The following is a 19497-nucleotide window of genomic DNA, read 5'->3' on the forward strand; positions in this document are numbered from 1 at the left end:
AGCCTGACAGCAGCAGGAAGGAAGGACCTCTCCCCCACACACTGAGGGGGGGGGGGGGGGGGGGGCTGTACAGAGACATCAGGGCGTCCCTCAGTGGGTGAAAGGTGTTGCTCATCAGGGGTGATAGGGGTCTCCTACACCCAAGCACACTGCTGGCCTGATCTCGATGAGCTCAGACCACTCCGTACAAAATGTCAGATGCAGCTGATTCGGTGGCAATTTTTTTTGCAATAGATTAGTTGTCATGACTAATTTGGAATGCAAGCGGGTTCCATCAGAGGCTACAGAATTTAAAGGGGAATTTAGAAAATTCTGCTGCTGTTATTAAAAGGTTGAGGTGTTATTTTGTCCACCGCCGTTTTGTTGAATTGTTGTTGTTGCTGTTGCTTTATTTGTTTCTTTATTTGTGAAGTACACAAACCCTCCACCGGGGGGTGATCTCAACTCACCTCTAATGGAAGCAGAGCAGAGAGATGCGTTGCAACTTGTCATTGGCAGTCAGTGGCTGTTATAAAAAGGGGGAATAAAAGGTGGGAAAGGGTGAGTCCCCTCAACCATCAGAGGTCCTTGAGCATGGATCCATATCTGGCCCCCCAAAATACTTTTGCAGTACGCTGCAGCAGAATTAGAAATCAGACACATACCTGACTGTTGTGTTTTCCAGGAACCCCGGAGGCTGAACAAAAGGTTTTTTGGTCCGTAGTGATGTCACTGTATAGTGATTTGAGTACGACAAACGTTGTTCAGCATCTATCTTTGAAATAAAAGGACTGATTTTGGACTGATTAGTTGTAAATGTCCATGAATGGCATAAAAATAGATGCATATACATCACCTCTTAACCATATGCTTCTTTTTGTTTTAACCAATGGGAGGCAACGGTGCCCCATGTTGACGTGTATAAAACCTGGGTTTGCTCTTGGTTCGAGGTCCTCGAGCTGGAGCAAACTGCACTGTGAAAGCTCAGTGACCCTCAATTGAGAAATATGCTTTGTGTCATAACTTCTATTTTTTATATAATCCAATGAATACTGAGGTTTTTTGTCAAATAGCCAAATCATTCCACATGACGTCCCTCTTCTTGATCTCTTCAGTACAGAAGTACGGTTCTGATCCGCTCATGTCTTATGTATCTTATGAACCTCCACGAACCCTTAGGTGGCCTGGGAGAGTTCTACTTTACCTTCACAGAGTCAAAACCAAACATGGAGAAGCAGCTTCAGTTCTTCTACTCCGCATATCTGGAACACAGTCCCTTAAATCCAGACTTTTCTGTTTTCTGTGGCCATTTGTGAATGCTAATTTTATTCTATATTTAGTTTTTAACATGGTCTTTTTCATCATTTTAATGACTGTTTTTTTCTGTTTCAACCAACGTTCTTAACTGTTTTGAGATCTCCCTGCCTTGGGTTTGAATGGTTTTAATGGTTTGAGGTGAAACGCGTCTGCGATTGCGAGGCCCAGAGAGACGAGTCAGTGTGGCACAGCATCACACCACAACAAACAGTACAGAAAGCGCCGTTTTCCACACTGCCTGCGTGAAAGAAAAAAAAACAGCTTTCAGTCAGAGCCGCGAGATGAAGCTCCTCGGTCGCTTTGCCATGTTGCTCTTTCTTTGCGTCGCAGCAGGTACGCGACCATTCACGTCCACTTCCAGAAAACCCCTCGTGGATGTTTTTCCGCACACCCTCTAATCAGACTGTTTCACCCCCCTTTTTTTGTGTGTGACAGAGACCAACACAGTGTGGCGTGAGGCTGGCAACAACGTCACCTTGAGATGTTCCAGCTGCAGCGAAGGGTACGACGGGATGTACCTTTTTCTGTATCAGCAACAGAACCCGCGGAAGCAGGTGCTGTACTATCCAAAGACCCCGGGAGATACCTTCATGAACAGGACTGTTACAGAAGGATCTCTGAGGAACCACACAGTCACCATCAGCCAGCTGACTGTGGACGACGCCGGATTCTACAAGTGTGTCTATATCAAGTTTCCCCGTGTGGAAACACAATGCAGCAACTACACACTCTTTGTAAGGGGTAAGTGTTTTTTCCTTTTCCCAGTCTGCAGACTGCTGAGTTAGAGAAAGTGGCCTAAATACAGCAATGTGCATGACCTTCAGTTATTTCATTGTAATACCAAAAAATCGGAGGAATGGGACAAAATACAGTAACATTATCCTTGGAATCGTCTATTTATACCAAGTGAATGTCTACACTTTTAGTTCTAGAGAATTCACCGTCATTAACCGAGCACTTGATGGAAGGCTTTGCAGGAGCATTTGCACGACGACATTATTTCTCGCCTTTGAATCCTTTTCAAACAGGAGTTGCACCGTGTTGTTGTCCCCTCGCCGAAGACAAAAGTCCATGTCTGGCGTGGATCATCATCGCCGCCTTCACCACTGGCATGCTGGTAACCATCCCCTTCATCCTGCTGGTTGCCTGGAGGGTGGGTTCAGCTCCCTCACACTCATTTATTAGAGGGGGGTAAAAATGATACGTTTAAATTCAGGATGTCTGTAAACTTTTATTTTAAAATTAAACATTTCTCTGCTCCTATGGCTTTTTATTTCTTTTCTTATATTATTTTGGAGAACTCCAACCTTTTGTTTTCCTTCTGATTCCCTGTAACATACTCGCCTTGATACGGACTATTTACACCCCCTCCCACCCTTATCCCCTTCACCCGCAGTAAGAACTTCCATCATTGTTTTTACTTTACCTCTAGGGAAATAGAAAAAGTTTAATTCTTCAGCTTCTCGAAAAAAAACAAGGTCTCAGGAAGGCCTGTGATGTCCGTCCAACCTGTAAACACCTTGACACTATCAAACAATCTCTATTGTGACATTTGACCACCGACAGGTGAGACGACGGTGTGGCAGCAGCAGAAGAACCAGTGTCCCGCGGCAGGTTCCCAACGACAACGTGTATGAAGTCATGACTCCTGCTCAAGAGGCACCGCCGCCCGGCCCACAATGCTGTGCTTAGCAGCGCTCGGCTCGGGCCCACGGGCGCTCTTCTTCCTCAGGCTGGAGTGAGACAAAGTTAAAAATGCATGTTAAACAGCTGAACAATGTGTTTCGGTGTTTCTTTTCTTCACTAGCATTCCAAGTAACTGCTTTAAAGCTTTAGGTTTGGTAAGGTTTCATAGCTCTGTATGAAACCTTACCAAACCTTTTAAAGCAGTTACAGAATATATATATATTTACGTATGCTAACCTAAATAACATGTCAACAACTCAGGTATTATAGAAATAACTGTATTTACATTCATTTATTGCAGTTTAAAACATCCACTACAATTAAGGAAACCAAATAAACCGAGTGCTAACAGTAAATCGTGAACAGTTAAGAGACACAAAAGGAAGTGGGATTAATACCCAGAGCACGTGTAGCTCTTGACAAACAAAGAGTAGAGGCTGATATCTTCAAAAGTTGTGTGGCAAAACTTGTGCGGATGCGCGTGTGGGCAGAAACCACTTACTTACTGAGAGGGGTGGAGGATGTTTGAGCTGTTGTTTTGCAAGTGCACTGCTTTCCCATTAGAGATGAACGCCTATCTGATGCCATCTGTATATTCATAATAGGATTAATCAGGCACAATATTGAAATATGTTTGTTAAATGAAGGTGCTTCCTGATAGTAAAGGTGGTGATGATGCAAATGGTTATTTTGAATCTGTTCTAATTGTATCTCACTGTCAGGTAATGAATGAAAAAAAAAATGTGGTGATTGTTGTTTCTTGTAGTAATTTCTTACTTACTAAGACACAAATGTTTGTACAGGGCAGGAAGTGCGTGTCAAACAAAACCACAGCTACTCAGAAACGAGGTCAGACCCCATCATCAGGGGGTGGGCTGGCAAACCCAAATGCAAAACACAGGCAAGGGGCTTTGATAACCACAAAACAACAAGGGGGCGGTGTACTGAGTGGTGAGAGAGCCGAGGACTTGTAAAGTGGAAAAAAAAACCCGCAAAAGACTGTGTGTAGTGTAATATTTTGGGGAAGATTTCTAAGGCGTTAAATGAGAACCCTTCTCACCTTTAACCAGCAGAGGGCAGCATCGGGCGAACGTTTTACTGCAACGTTCGAGAAACAATTCACTGATTTAATAGACAGATCAGTAGTGGAGGAGGAAGGGCCGAGGTAAACTTTTATTTTAAATATCATTGGGAGAGAATCCAGTAATTTCTAAAAATAAAATATATAAAATGAATTATTATTAAAAATAAAATAAAGTCACCGCGGCCCCGTGGTTGGGGACCAGCACCCTGCCATCAATGTGGGGCATTTTCCATCGTTATTCGGTGGTCCACTACCCCATAAATTAATTTACCAAAGTCACTTACACACACTTTATCACAAGTTTAACAGAGACGCGCATTGAATAATCGAGATGTACCCATAGATGTTATATGTAAAGAAGGCTGGAGATCTGTGTGCTAAATATTTTATCTGATGCAATGACGTCCATTCTTGTTTCAAGGCAGTTTCTGAATAGAAGTTATTAATAGTCATTGTTTACATCGACCGAGGAGCCCAGCCCCGGAGAGAATCCGTGCAATCCGTGCGTAAAAGCGCGTCAGTGGTCCCCTTCCCTCCTCCCCCCTCCCAACCCTACTTTATATTTTACCATGGTCGTGCGGTCTCGCGACTCCCAACTAAAGTGCACATCACCGCGCAGAGCGGATCACACGGCATTCCTGCATCTGCCCTGGCCGCAGTCACTCGGTGTCACCACAACAAACAAAAAAAAGACAGTGGTGGAAAAACCGAATCGACAAAGTCGCCTCCAACCGGCTGACACGACGGAACACGAGCGAGTAGAACCGGCTGCAGGGTTTCCCGTGAGGACCAAAGCGTCGCGTTGACCCACGACCGAGAGAACTGGACCAGCGACCGAACCAGAGCATGAAGAAGACTCCCAATTCAGGTACCGATAGTTTAAAAAAAATAATGAAAAAACAACTATACAGAGCAAGGGTACACTTCATTATTTGAACTAATTTAGTTCCATATGAATTGTGTGTTGACTGGAGCATTAAATGTAAGAGTCTTTCCACACAGGTTTCAACATTTACGTTTGATATTTCTGTAAAACAAACACTGCTATATGTATAAACTTTAATTCTCTGTTTTTTTTTTTTAAACCTCACTTTCTAACTTGACAATCTCTGTCGTTTCCCCCCCCCCCTTGTGGTTGTGTGCCAGTCAGTTTTTTCCGGCTGAGTGTGCAGCACCCTGGGGAGCTCCCCGGGGTCCCCTGGCCATTAAAGTCTGATGTGCATCATCATCTGTCCTTCTCGGCCTGACCTTCTGAATGGATGCACTGGGCCCCTGGGGCTGTGCTCTCTCTCCGCACGGACTCACAGCCCGTCGCGCTTTAACAAACATTTCTGTCCATGACGTCGTTGTGGACGCCTTGGCCGGTTCGCGAGTGCTTCTGCGTTGTACATGCGTGCGCGCGTGTGTGTGTGTGTGTGTGTGTGCCACGCAACACATCTCTGGCTTTGCTCGGGCGCCATCTGTGCGTTGTCGTGCCCCCTCCAACGTTTGGAAACGCTGGATGGGGGTCTGGGGAGAAAAAAGGGCCTTTGATTTAACAACACAAACGTGGCACAAGCTGATGCTGTGGAGAGTTGTGTTCCTCAAATCCTCATTTCATCACTGCTACTCAGCAACGTGATCATTTGCAAGTTCTGAGCATTTTCCTTTTATAGTTGTCTGAATAGTTTACCTGTCAAAGGTCAGACCTAAATATTTTTGCATTTTAGTAAAAGTAAATTGAGCTATACTGCCAAGTCCTCAAATTTGATTTTCCATGAACACAAACAACAACAAATCACAGTATCCTCGATGTGCAAAGAACCACAAACGCGGCAGTATTCTGGAGCCTGTGAGGAATCGGCCTTTGACCTTTCAGCGAAATCGAAATCCGGGGGCCCGCTTAGAGGCCCGAGCCCGGGCCTGTTTGAAGTGAAGTCTTATCACTAACTGTCACTCTCTATCTCTGGAGATCCTCATCGCTGCACCTTCACTGACGCAGCACTGCTGTGCAAACACCGTCAATCCATTTGCCGTTGTCTTTATAAAGTGCTGGAGGCAGCGTAGTAGGTGGTCGGCCTGCGGAGGAGGCCGCCTGAGGGCCACAGCGATGGCTTCGTCCCTTTAGATGATAACAGTTTTCAGGTATTGTGTCGATTCTTTTGCTCAAGTGGTCCGCCTGCCAATCAGCAGCCGAGTAGCAGCAGCGTGTGTTGTTGTGTCAGCCGTTTGTCACTTTGTGAAACTACTTATCCACTTATTGCGTGATTGTCCTGGCGGAGACAATAATAATAATAACAACAGTAGGCTTGGGGGAGGCGTCCGCGATGCCTGAACAAGGCAGAGTGTTTCCACCTCGAGGTCCTCATGCACTTTGATTACTATTGACTGGCGGTCTGATCCCTCTCCAGGCAAAGGCCCGACCATGAGACCGGGCAGCCACACTCGCCGTGAGCTCTTGGTAGCATCTCGACCACGAGGTGTCAAATCATCCGTCGGGCTGGAGCATTTCACGGTTGAACTGAGAAGGAACCCAATTAGCTGCCGCAGCAAAGGGCTTTTTCTTAACCAAGATGCTTGAAATAATGCTAAGCTAAAGTCCCTGGTTGAGAAAGCAGTCCCAGAGTGTAACAACGGTGGAGGAAGTTTAAAGTTCTGCAAAGATGTGATTTAGAGCAGCTTTCTCCACAAAGCCTTAGTTTAAGGAAACTATATTGTTGTAATGTCCTACTGTTGTTCTTTAGTTATAGTGCATATTTAAAAAAAAAAGCACAATTTCACAGTTTCCAAAAAAACTCAGTTTTTACCCCAAATGCTTTTGGGAATAGAGCATTAAATCCATGTTCTCTCCAGTGGCTTGTGCTTAATTCAATGCGTTGTCCCTCGGATCACCGACATGAGATATGTGTCCCCCTGGTGAGGAAAGTCCAGTGAGACCTGGAGCGCGTTTGGGCTCAATGAGGTGCATGTGCAAGTAATGGGAACAGGAAGACCCAGTGGAGTAAAAGCGGCGTTCCTTTTCTCCTCCCTCTCCTCCCACGCATGACAGACCTCAGTCAGCTGGGCCTCATGTTCTCTTGGCTGGGTCCACTTTCCAAACAGGCTCGTCCTCAGCTTGAATAGACTCCCTTGTGGTTAACACTCGCTGGAGGCTGGTTTAAGCGGCTTTGTTGGACTTTTTTTTAACGTCTTTGATAGATGATTTGATTAAAACCCAGGCGAGCGTCCTTGATGTCCACCAAGCCGCCGGGTGTGTTATTTTTAGGGCGGTTAATGTACCAACCGAAGCCTTCTCGTAGAAAATCGACTGACTACCACAGTGTCTTTGGGAGGCCGTCTCTTCTCCGACACGTTTCCCAGGAAATCGCCTATTGCTACGATGACTCAACGTCTCAGCGCTGTGCAGCACACCAGAGGGGGGCGATGGCCAGGATTTAGCCTGCCGGATTAGATGTGCTCGGAGTGGGTGACGCGTGCCGACTTGGACCCACAATATTTGACTTGACTGAATTGTGTTAGGTCGTAATGAGCTGGTAATGTGGTTGAGACTTTAACAAGCTATTTCATGTGTTTTGTTAATAACGATGTATGACGTGCAATTGTAAAAAGAACTTGACTGTGTATCTATCTTATATTATGTATTCAGTGTGAAATATATATCAAAAAGTGACAGAAAGTTCAGGCAACAAAACTATTTTGTACGGTTCAGGAAAAGAACTTCATTGAAGTTTGCTTGGACTGAGGACCGAGGACTCACTGACTGACCAGCAAGTCGCGAACATCTCATGTGACTGTGTCCCAGGGGTTCTTTTCCCGGCTCTTCCAGTCCCTGTCGATGTGCCCTTTGGGCAAGACACTTAATGACATGTACTGTTAAAAGAGCCTTGGTTGGTCAGAAGACCAGAAGAATGCACATAACAAGTCCATTTACTACTTACTAGCTCTCACATGACTCATGTGACCTACCGGACAGAATTTCAACGTTTACTTGTGTTGTGCACGGGACAACGATGTCCTGAACAATAGTCCTGTGTTTGTTTGACGCACCCTCCTCGTGTGCACTCTCTCACACTTGGTACTACAGTCGGAGTGTGTAATAAGGACCTCAGTTTGTCCAAGTATTGTGCGTCACATACCACACACGAAACAGTGGCCCCGTGCTTCGGTGTCAGAGCCCGAGGAGCACTGACCCCACCTGAGGAATCTATGCATGGGGGTTGAAGGCTGCAGGTGGAACAGTCGTCAATCACGTTCTACATACGATCCAACTGTGCTGCTGATTCGTTGCTTCGATTGGAGCAGTTCAGCGATACTGATGATCGCTGTAAAAAGTTTCAAACCACACGTGTACCGCCGGGTCGCCGCGTCATCCCTCCTCCCGCTGAACAGCACCGTCGGGCCCGAGCGGGGAACGAGCAGATGAGTCGAGTCAATGCAGCCCTTTCTCCCCCCCCAACCTCCACAATGGCTCCTCAGCGACAGCCTGAGTCATAAGTTGGCCTGAGCTCACACCACATTCACCACGACTCCCCTGCGATGATGAAGCTCTCTTTGTGTCATCGCTCATTCACTGCCGAGCGCTACGCTTCATATGATCCATGGCGCAGTAAAACCCCTGCTCGAAAGCCTCCGTGAGTATAACACTACCTTTTTTATCAGACTTCTTTCCTGAGTGTTAGGTACAAAAGCTCACCGTGTGCCCCCCCCCCCCCCCGAGGGCTGCACTACAGACCAGTTTCTCTCACTGAAAGGACCACGCGAGATAAAGATAAACGTTCCTCCAGCCATCGGCCTGTCCTTTCTCTCTCTCTGCAGGAAGTGACACAATCCGTCCCTCGTGGTTTTATCCCTCGGTTTATCTAATAAATACATCGGATTGAACCTGGCCGCCGCTTCATCGATGCAAGCGTGCCATGCAGGGGGAGGAGCCCCCACCCCTGCTGAATAGCGGCCCCCACCCTCGCGCTGCACACTCGCGCTGCACACTCACGCGCGCATGCAAGTATGACATCATCTGCCACCGTGTCAGGCTATTAATAGAGATGGCCCGACGATGACGTTTTTTTTAGCCCCCCCCCCCCCCCCCCGTGAGTAACATAAGGAGGAAAAAGGGGGCATGTCTCTGCTGCTGCTCATCATGGTGAGCAGGCCAGCCGTGAACGATTGGGCCGCGTGTTCATTAAGAGAAAACACCGGATGTTCCAAGCAGATGCCGTAAGTGAAGCATTGGCGGATCCAAAGGAGAGCGTTAGTGTGTCATCATACCACCAGCCCGAAAGGAATAAGTGTTCTGTCCGATGGGAGAGAGCCTTTGTGCATGAATGCAACAATTTGATTTTTTTTCTCCCCAGCACCGACTCTTTCTACTAACTTTGACACTAAAGCCACTCATTTGCATTTTAGAAGGTAGTGTTTGAACTTGAGCTTTTAGCTTTGCCCCATTTATTTAAATGACTCACTTACTGGACTCCTTCAGTTATTCAGAGCTAAGCTCAAGGAGATTTCAGAATCCTGGAGATGATGTAATACAAGGAGAGAAGATTATGGAAATATTACGTTCGTCACCAGTGAGGATTTGCCCTTTTTTGTCCTAATTTGTACGTTTGGAGTCATGCTTTGGAGTCGACTTGGGGCTGCAGCGGCACATCCGACTTTGTTGCTACGTCTCATTAACCGGGAGAAGAATTACGCTCAGAACTGGGGAAAAGAACTCGACCTAATGAAAGGTCAATAACAACGGCCATCGGATGTTGGACAGTATGGGATGGCCTGGTGCTTTGATGTATTTGAATGCATGACCATATTTGTTTTTCAAAAGAGCGCTACGGAGAACGTTAACATTTGGAGGTGGTGGAAATAGGAATCATTAACCTCCGTCATCTGATCAGGAAATCAGTTGCTGGTGAATTACACACGGCATCGCGCCATGGCTCCGATTTTTCCACACTCGGTCGTCCATTACGCCTAAAGTCCACATGCGCGTAGATCACCGCAGAGCCGCCGTGCCCGTGCACGTGCACGTGCACGTGCACGTGCAGACTGGCTGGGTCCGAGTTGTGGATGCAGACATCAGGAGCATGGCACGCTGATTACAGAGGTCCAAAGCCACAGGGAACCACAGGAACGCTCTTCTCGTTCTCCCTTTCTCTCTCTCTCTCTCCTATTTCCTCTCTTTCTCCGTCACCAGCTCGGCTTATTTGCAGAGATGGAGGTGAAGGCAGCGGGCCCCCGGGGGCCACTGTGGCTCTGCGTAGCGATAATCAGCCCATTCGCATAGCTCTGCTCCTCTCGTCCAAGATAACGTTCACTCCATCGCTCCATGTACAGTTAAGTAGTTTGGATGGTAAAAGCAGAGGTTTATTACACACTGCTGACAGGCTGATATTGCTCCAGCTTAACGTAAAGGTGTTCTTTCCCACCAATGGGATAAAAGATGCAGTCTCTTCAATGGCGGCTTCTGATCCAACCAAAAGATCCACATACGTACTTATTAATTGCGACAACAGACTCCGTCTTTCCTGGGATCTGGAGGTTTTGAGGTTATACCATTTTTATGTATCCTGCAGCCAGCTCCCACTCACATCTAATGATTAACTTATGGCGAGGAAGAAAATAGCCAGCAGCGTTACCACAGCCATGCTGAGACAGACCGACTGCTCTACTGGCACTTTTACAGCCTCTGACCGTGGAAATGACCCAAGAGAGTCTCAGAGGCCCGGTAGAGAGGGGCCGTCGTGACTTATAGGTCAGAGGCATGGGTTATTTCTGTGAACTGTGACGTATTACTCCCTACATATGTGTGTGTGTGTGTGTGTGACTGTCATGGGGAACAGGGTCACAGATTGGTTATCGTCATGATCTCATATTTAAGGGGCTTGGTGGAGTGCAGCGTATGGATGATGGGTTGGGCCTTCATGTTTTGACTGTGAAACATCTACAGCGGTTGAGATTTGGTGATGAACCATTAGTATTAGCGAGTTTGAGATTTTCAGAGGATGCAGCGGGAAAACACATTGGCCAGCGCCGTTTTAAGTTGTGTTTTTAACCATCCTAGTGCCATGGTCCACTGACTCTTTGCCTACTCCAGCAGTTCCAATTGACAATCCAATCGGCTTTAGCTGAATGTGTTTAATGCTAATTAATTAATAAATAATTAATGCTAACATGCTAAGCCTATGGTGAGCATGGTAGGCCCATTTCACGTACTGTATGCATAAAGTGGATGTAGACACCACTGCATCACTAATTGATGGGCAAAAAAATGGGCCGCCATTTTAAAACCTTAAGTTTAGGCATTTTAGTCGTCATCACAAATGCGAAAAGAGGGTATTTGTTCAAATGATCTGTACTGAAAACCAACAATCTGCCGACCACAAGGTAGCAACACCCTACAGCATATTCCTCTGTAGATGGACCATGTTTTACTGTAATAGTCGCTGACTGTGGACAGATGTCGACCCCATGATGCCCCAGTGTCACAACTGGGAAAGATGTAGTCACAAGATGAAGATGAAATGTAAGGAAGTTAGTCGATGTGGGTCGAGCGATGCCCCTGGACGTAGGAGGGTAGGTGCTCTAAGCTCTGGCCTGACTTGACATTGCGGCAGGTGTGATCCCACCAGAGGATTAATTGTTTATATTGTTAGATTTTCAAATGTCAAGGACTTTGTGGGAATCGCAAAAGGCTTCCTGAAAAAGATTTACAAATGATAAATTTACAATTCTCAGACCATCGCTCATTCCTTTTATTGAATCCAGGCTCTATTTGATCCCTTCACCGAGCAGGTCAGCAGTTCTGGGAACACCAGACCCGTGACTCGGGAGCAGACTCAGGGTTACGGCCTGAGAAGACCCGAAAATGCTTGATGCTGTGTAAAACAGAAAAATCACTCAGTTTACATTGAAAGACCACAGAAGAGCGTCTCTCCTGTCCGTTTGTCTCCCTTCATATTCAGGGGGGAACACTTGGTGGGCCCATGTGGCTGCCATCTGCTCAGGCTGGGAGGTCTGATTGGGAAAAAGAGATAAAGTCAGACTTTGTCTTTCCCACATTGCTGTAACGATATCTTCTTACAATCTCATATTATCAGAATGAACTCATTCCGGGTGGTGCAGCGTTCAAAAACCTCACGTTAAAACCTCCACCTCAAAAGGACCTTCATCATCTTCATCGCTGGCGCGCCTCCAGATCACTCAGGTGACGATGTCTCTTTAGAAAAATGTGTTTACAATGACTTGGTATACCACCAGCTAGCTAGAGAAACGATGGGAGCTCCCTGTGTTTACAAAAAAAAAATGCATTCCCTCACAATGTGGCTTGTGCAGATGAGTGATGTGAAGAGTTGTGTCGTCCCTGTACTCGCCCCAGGTTGGATGTGTAGGCTGGAGCAGCATCAGGGGACGCAAATATCTCTCTCTCTCTCTCTCTCTCTCTCTCTCTCTCTCTCTCTCTCTCTCTCTCTTTGTGTGTGCATGTGTGAGGGCACGGAAGGGACGAGGCATGGCATATGGGGGGGGGGGGGGGGGGGGGGGGGGGATGAGTGCCGCGTAGCGCTGCGCTGACGTCATCCCACCGTGGGCTTGCAGCTCCAGCCGTTCTCTTTGTCATTCTCCACCATCTCCTCTAAAGCCCCTTGTGTTGTGGAGAAATGAGGTCTTTCGGGGGCTCGGGGGCGAAGAAAAGCGCGTGCGGCACGCGTGCGTTTCGGTCTCCGTGCCTGTTTGGCCTATTAGAGACGCAGTTATACTCCACAATATGTAACACGTTGATCTTGTGGGCGGTGTGATAGATTTGATCTGACGCCGCGCCACAAATCAATAGACCAAAGGCGTTTTTCCCCGCGGCGTCACGCGTGCATCAACGTCGTGGGATGGCACGAGCGGCTCCCCTTCCTCATCTCCTTCCTCATCTCCTTCCTCACCGTGCCTCCTTTCTTCTTCCCCTCCATTTACCTCTTTCACCACTTCCCCTGGTCTCTCCTCTTCCTCCTCTCCTTTCATCTTTTATCGTCATCCCACTCTTCTTTCTCCCTCATTGTGCATCGCTGCCCCGCAGGCATCCCTTCAGTATCGGCTGCCACACTGGGGAGTTTTTTTTTTTTTTTTCCCTTTTGCTTGACTGTTATATAAGTAAATTTAGCATGTTCGAGTCACGCGTTGGGTCATAGGTCGTGCACTGAAGTGACGGCTTACTTTAATGTGCACCCCAAGGCTCACCATCCACCCGTAGTCAATGTGTGATACACTGCTTTTTTTTAGGTGGGTAGGAGGGCTGTAAGTGTGTGTGTGTGTGTGTGTGTGTGTGTGTGTGTGCATTTCCTCGCATGAGTGAAGAATCACACGTGAGCATCTGCGCCTTATGACCATCTGCGTTGTCGGCTGCAAAAATAGGTTACACGTTTGGTGTATGTGATTGAAAGAAGAGTGTGTGTGTGTGTGTGTGTGTTTATATCTTTACAGGGTGTGCTGTCATGCGAGAGGAATCTGCACCGATAACCCTTTTTTAGTTTGTCTGTGTGTGGATGTTCGAGTGTGGGATTTTTTAAGCTTTTGTGTGTCACGTCGTGTGTGTGTGTGGTTCTGGTTGTGTCGTGGGAGGGTCCGAATGTACCTCGCCAGCAGGTTAAGATGATGCAAAGGGCAGGTGATGAAAGGCACGAGTCGGTCTGTTCTCTCCTGCATCAGTTTGTCTGAATTACGTCCTTTACGAGCTCCAGCGGCTTCATTTACTGTAAAACAGCAGGGAACTGTGTGCTCTCTCATCAGCAAACAATAGGAAGTCAGGTTTACTCGTCCGATTAAAATGTTGTTGCAAAGCCAAAATACTTAAAATACTTTAAAAAAAAGATGAATAATTCAGAGCCTTGAAGGGATCTACTGAAGACACCTCTCCAAAGTAGGTTATGTTAGATTGTTTAGGAAAATCATTAAAAGGAGCCATTCTTACCCAACAATAAGGATTTTACCCAGAATCCTCTCTGCAGGTTCTTTACCAAAACCTTCCAGCCTCCAAATACCTGCACACATTCAAGAGGTTTTTTTTTTTGCTTTCTGTGATTCATTCGTACACTCACCAGGAATAAAACGCAGCAAATGAGGTCAGTTTTTCTGAGCATTCGCTGTGCAATGAGCAACGGACACGTCCACAACGTGCACTACATCGTACAGCAACAAGATGGAGGCTTTGTAGTTAGAACCGCAATGGCACACTTTGTGAGTCCTTCCAACCTTAGAGCAAAGGCAACGCAGTGCCGACCAGATCCACTCCTTCTGTTCTTACCTTTCACAATAAAAGCCCAGGTGTTTGCAAAGGCTTTTAGGTTAAGAACACACCTTTGGGGTACCAGAGTTCAGGTTTGAGGCCTCTCTGTCATTCTGGCTCAATCGGAAGAAAAAAAATCGGAGAAAAACAAAACGAGAAAATAAACATATTCACTAACGACTTTCAATGAGTCTTGCAACAGGGCCACATGTGTCCACAAACACATGGCGCACATCTGTTTATGTGTGTCGCAACAGACATGCGCGTTTAAAGTGAGTCAACCAACACAGGCACAAGTTGTGTGTTTCATGTGTTTTTTTTGTGCCCTGGCCCTGTGATTAACTGCAGTTCTTTAAGTCTGGAAAATGATCGCTAGACAGAAAGAAAAAAGCCACCGGCCCGAAAGCAACGCGTCTCTATTTTTAAAACCACTCTTTTGTCACAGTACCAGCATCCAGCTTTACATATGGATTCAGCCTCTAAATGCTCCCTGTGAATCCCTTCTAGTTGTATCATTTTAGCACCTTGCCCAGAATTGAGTTAGTGATCTTGGCTCGTTTGACCTCAGATGATTTCATTTTACAGAAATACAGGACAGTAAATGGACAACAGATACCAGCTCAGGAGCAGTTTCTTAGCCCTTCAAAATAAAAAAAATATCTAAATTAAACTATATTATGACTATACACACATAATGGGAATACATTAGAGGCATTACGTTTTTCAAATGTTCCGACTAAAACATTTTGAGATGGATAAATCGTTCTGCAAAGGCTTATATAAATCCGGTTTTATCTTCAGAGCTAGTCAGCCTAAATCTACTCACAGTGCAGCTACACTTGAATATCCCTAATCTGCCTCCTCTGCCCTGCTTCTCCTCACTTCTCCAGTACGGATGTCAGAGATGGCCTCAGGACTGCAGGGTAGTGGGAGCTGTGTGTGTGTGTGTGTGTCTGTGTGTGAAGGGACTTGAATCTCTCAGAATGCTTCAGCCATTTACCACTTGTGTTTTAAAAAATGCTTATTTTAAAACATCCTTTAGACGCTCTGAAGTGGGGTTTACGTAGACGTTCTCGCGGGGTGCGTCCTTCTGTCCTCCTGTCCTCCTGTCCTCCTTCTGCTGCAGAAACTCGTGCTGCTGGGGGCACGTTTGGAAAGACACGGGTTGAGGAGGGATGTTTCTTGTAAGAAAGAGGAAGTGAGCTGTGGGGCTGCGCCTCCTCTCCCGGACACAAAAACAAAAGACGTGTGCGTGTGTGTCTGTTTCATATTGTGTGTGTGTGTGTGTGTGTGTTGTGTTTTCTCACCAAGACAACGGCTCCCTTAGCGACCCGGCCTGATGTCCAATGAGCTTCCAGCTAACGAGGCGGTTAGTCTCTGGCGTAAGGAGCGAGGTTTGATGGGTCAAACGACCACAGGACGGTTCCACGAGGCCGCTACTCGGTTTCCGCTAAAACCACATGTATGACATTTTTACCCGGTTATTTTTTCTCAGTCAAGTTAAGTCAAACTATTTTTTTTTTCCCTAAATATAAGTATGTTTTGTCGAAATAAAACCTCCTGTGTTTTGAAAAGACACTTTGCATGTAACGAGAGTGAAGTGACATGCTGTCCCCACGTGGAGCAACGTTTTTAACGAGTTCGTGTGTTGCTCCACCAACAATGTGGATTTTTGTCGCGGACAAAACACACACACGCGCGCACACACACACACACACACACACACACACACACACACACACACACACACACACACACACACACACACACACACACACACACACACACACACACACACACACACACACACACACACAGTGAAAGTTCTTATTGTCCCACATCATTATTATTATTACACACAATAATTAGAAGCAGTTTTTCTGTCTTAAGTGGACTTTTTTATTTCAAACTAGGTAATTTAGTAAAAAGAACTAAGAATCAATTTCAAAGACACAACAGTAATTATGCATTAGTGTGTGAGGGAGACCAGCTTCAGGAATCATTGGAAAAAACAAAGAGAGAAAAGAGATAAAAAGTTCCAGCGTGTGTGTTTCAGGAATAAAAAGCCACCATCGTGTGTGTGTGTGTGTGTGTGTGTGTGTGTGTGTGTGTGTGTAGGAGAGAGCAAGAGCTACGAGAGAGACGGCAAAGAAAGCAACTCCACATGACTCGCACATGGCTGTGGACGTCTGCTCCGGTCACTTATTAGCCGAACAGACTGAAAACATTAAAACTTGGAGGAAGTAAGAGCAAGGGGAGATGGAGGAGGGAGGAGGGACAGGGGGAGGAGAGAGGGAGGGTTTGAAAGAGGGGGGACAGGGTGACTAAGTCAGGAGAAAGGGGAAGTCTTCATGGAGAAGAAGCAAAAAGGCTGAAGGGAAGGAAGCAGAGGACAGAAAGCGGAGAGGTTACATGTGGCTATTTGAGTTATGGAGAGAGACAGAATAGCTGGTAAGTGGTGGCTTTTTCAAACTTGCCTCTTTAACGCCGGGGAAGCAGCTTCTTAGCTAAGAGAGCCCCCTTTAAGTTGTGTTTTCTTTACAGTTAGGCTGGAAGACATCTGTGTGTGTGTGTGTGTGTGTGTCTCTATGTCAACGGCACCCGTCCTATTTATTTCTCACATAAATATGCTGTGTGAGCTGAAAAACATCCTCATTAAATGGACCGCGAGGAGCAAACAGTGAGTAAAGCTCGTGTGACGGGCTGTCAAAGACAGGAAACGTAATCACCATGCGCTGAGTGGCTGCTGAGCCGCAAACTGGCCGCCTCGGGTTCCAATCCCGCCTGAGCGTGCGGCCCCCCCCCAGACGATGGGGCTTAAATCAACGCGTGATGATGCATTTCTGCTCATATGTCAGTTGAATGTTGAATGTCTTTTTGAGGAATGTTCCGCATGCATCGGAGCACCTGTGCTGCCTCTGTCCTCCTCGGTGCCTTCTGCTGTTTACTTCTCAAAAGAGATCCTTCTCTTTTCCTTCTTATTGATTTGGATTGGACCTTCTGCTCAGGTCCTCGCGTGGTTAGTCTGCGCCGAGAGGATCAAAGTAATCTAGCGTCCTGCGGGGGATTAAGGCCTGACATCAAGCTGAGCGACGCCGCGCAAATCGGCCTTTAATGCGACCGTTAATAAGGTGACTGAGTTCGGCCAGCCGTGTGACTCGTGCAGACACCCCGTGCACCTGCTCATGTTACCACCTGGTGGCAGTGTTGTCCCCTTCAGTGCAGCCACCAAGAAGTTCTGCAAAATGTTGCATCGGATAAATGTTATGGACTTTTATTGAATTGTTTTTTATGCGAGATGACTTGATGGAGGAGGGGTGAGGTTGGTGGAGCCATGGAGTGGCGTCAGGCATCACGCACGGGACGTGCTATGGTGCCTACTACAGGTGCAAGCCCCCATCGCCTCATCCCCTCAGACTTTTTAGTTTTAAAAGTGTGGTCCACAGGTAATTGCAGCATTTGCAAGGCATGATCAAACCTGACAACAACAAAAGATTCAGTAGTTTGATTTAAGGACACATCTGTACAATCCCTCCTTGAGATGTCTATCAAAACCAGTTTTGTAGAGAGAGACGAGGCCAGGAGCCATACTTCTTTCCCAATTTTGCATATTGTGATTCATTATGAATCACCCTGTTTTATCAAAGTTTAACACTTATTTCTCTTCCTCTTGGTCTCCATGTCCAGTGCACATGTAACCGAACGAGCCGTGGCGCGTCACATCCGCTGCTACTTTTGGATCAGCCTTTAATTTAACGGTACCACAGCGCTCTCTCTCCCACCCACTCGCACAGAGTCGGGGGGGTCAAAGGGACTCAAGGAAATCACCAAGCCCCCCATGTTCCATAAATGAAGTGCACAGGATATCCTCTATGAGTGAACACCCTGTAGTCCTCCTCCCACTACCTTCCCCATATCTCACCTCATATATTGTTCCTCAGATCCTTATTGCATAATGATAAGTGACGGGGAGTTCAGGGCTCTGACTGCACCTTCAGTCCGCCCAGAGGGAGGCTTTGGGACGGGGGGGGGGGGGGGGGGGGACGGGGGGGGGGGGAGAAATCAATCAGCACGATGGAGACACAGGTCAAGCCGTGGGTGGTGGAGCAGAAATATGTCCTCAGTGAAAGCTTGTTCAGGTGTTTACATGCAGTTATATTTATGTTCAGTGAGGTGCAAAGAGGAAATTAGTAAGTGTCAAAAACTGAAAAGAGGCCAGCGTGTGCAGGGACATTGTTCATTTGTTTCATTGTCTGAGTTTTAGGCAAAGGAGTTTTAAAGAGTCAAAGGGCAAACAGTACTTTTATTAAATAAATCTCAACGGGAATTTCTGGAACTTTCAACTCTTCTCTTCTCGCACCAATACTTTTAATGAAAGGGATACGTCAAAGAAATGCATTCTGCTCATAAATTGCAGCATGTGACACCGACGATACATGTATTTTATAGTGTCCTGAAGATAAGGTGTATGTGTGAAGAGGGGCATCACCTGAGGTTTTACCCCAGACTGTTTGCTTCTGAACAACTGTATTTTGAAGTAAGGATTTTTTTAAAGGTTCTCCGGGAGACAAAGTGATCAATGATTGTTGTGAGTCGTTCTGCACAACATGCACTTGGTTTTAGATGAACTTTGTATACTGTTAGAGCCCGCCCCCCTCCCCCCCAGGTGGTTTCTTGCTAGCGCTATAGGAGTAAAGCTTCTGGATAAAACCTTGAGAGAAGGCTCCCGGTGGAACCGTTTCCCCACAGAAATATTCTCTGTAAAACCCCGTAAAGGAGGTGCAGAGGGCTGGTTTTGAGGTAAAACCCCATGAAGGTTTCCATGTGAAACCTTTGTAAAATACTCTCCCAGGAACCATAAAAGCTTTCTCCTATGAGGGAACGTTTAGGAATGGGGGCATGTGGGACTCTTAATGGACTCTGCCTCCCCCAGTCTGTCTTTAAACTATATTTTACTTGTCCTTTTATCCTTTTCTTTGTATTTTTCGCTGCCCTGTTTAATTTATAAACTTCTCACCAGTGAGTGTGATATTTGGACTCAGCAGTAATAAATGAGTTCACCTCACCAACATTCAGAGATGTCATTTTGGCTCTTTCCTGGAAATGTCAGTCAAACCCATCCTCTCTAAAAAAAAAAAAGGTATTTTAAATAAACGCTGCAACCACGCATATGAGCACATATGGGCAAACA

General features: G+C 46.4%; 2 protein-coding genes across 5 annotated transcripts in view; both read left to right on the forward strand.

Moving 5' to 3' along the window:
* Window positions 1-1488: 1488 nt before the first annotated feature.
* LOC119218343 (uncharacterized) lies at window positions 1489-3853 on the forward strand. Its single transcript, XM_037472709.2, has 4 exons — window positions 1489-1629; window positions 1732-2037; window positions 2325-2449; window positions 2863-3853. The coding sequence occupies exons 1-4, from the start codon at window positions 1578-1580 to the stop codon at window positions 2986-2988; spliced, it is 609 nt and encodes a 202-aa protein (XP_037328606.2). The 5' UTR covers window positions 1489-1577; the 3' UTR covers window positions 2989-3853.
* A 782-nt stretch (window positions 3854-4635) lies between these two features.
* The window catches only part of LOC119218216 (septin-9-like), a 55030-nt gene continuing 40168 nt past the window's right edge, over window positions 4636-19497 (forward strand). The window contains exon 1 of one of the 4 annotated variants that reach the window (XM_037472463.2): window positions 4636-4934. In XM_037472463.2, coding sequence (XP_037328360.2) covers window positions 4913-4934 — 22 coding nt within the window. In that variant the 5' untranslated portion in view covers window positions 4636-4912. Of the gene's footprint in view, window positions 4935-8571; window positions 8677-16630; window positions 16758-19497 lie in introns of those variants that run through there. The other 3 variants (XM_062564480.1, XM_037472462.2, XM_062564481.1) reach the window with 3 other exon arrangements.

Source organism: Pungitius pungitius, chromosome 9, assembly GCF_949316345.1.
Source record: "Pungitius pungitius chromosome 9, fPunPun2.1, whole genome shotgun sequence".
Classification (NCBI taxonomy): Eukaryota; Metazoa; Chordata; class Actinopteri; order Perciformes; family Gasterosteidae; genus Pungitius; species Pungitius pungitius.

Bases quoted from the DNA above. Each gene is read 5' to 3' on its own strand.
- LOC119218343 (XM_037472709.2), top strand. From the start codon at position 1,578: ATGAAGCTCCTCGGTCGCTTTGCCATGTTGCTCTTTCTTTGCGTCGCA. The intron at 2,038-2,324 runs GTAAGTGTTTTT...CTTTTCAAACAG, and splicing joins CTACACACTCTTTGTAAGGG to GAGTTGCACCGTGTTGTTGT. The intron at 2,450-2,862 runs GTGGGTTCAGCT...GACCACCGACAG, and splicing joins TCCTGCTGGTTGCCTGGAGG to GTGAGACGACGGTGTGGCAG.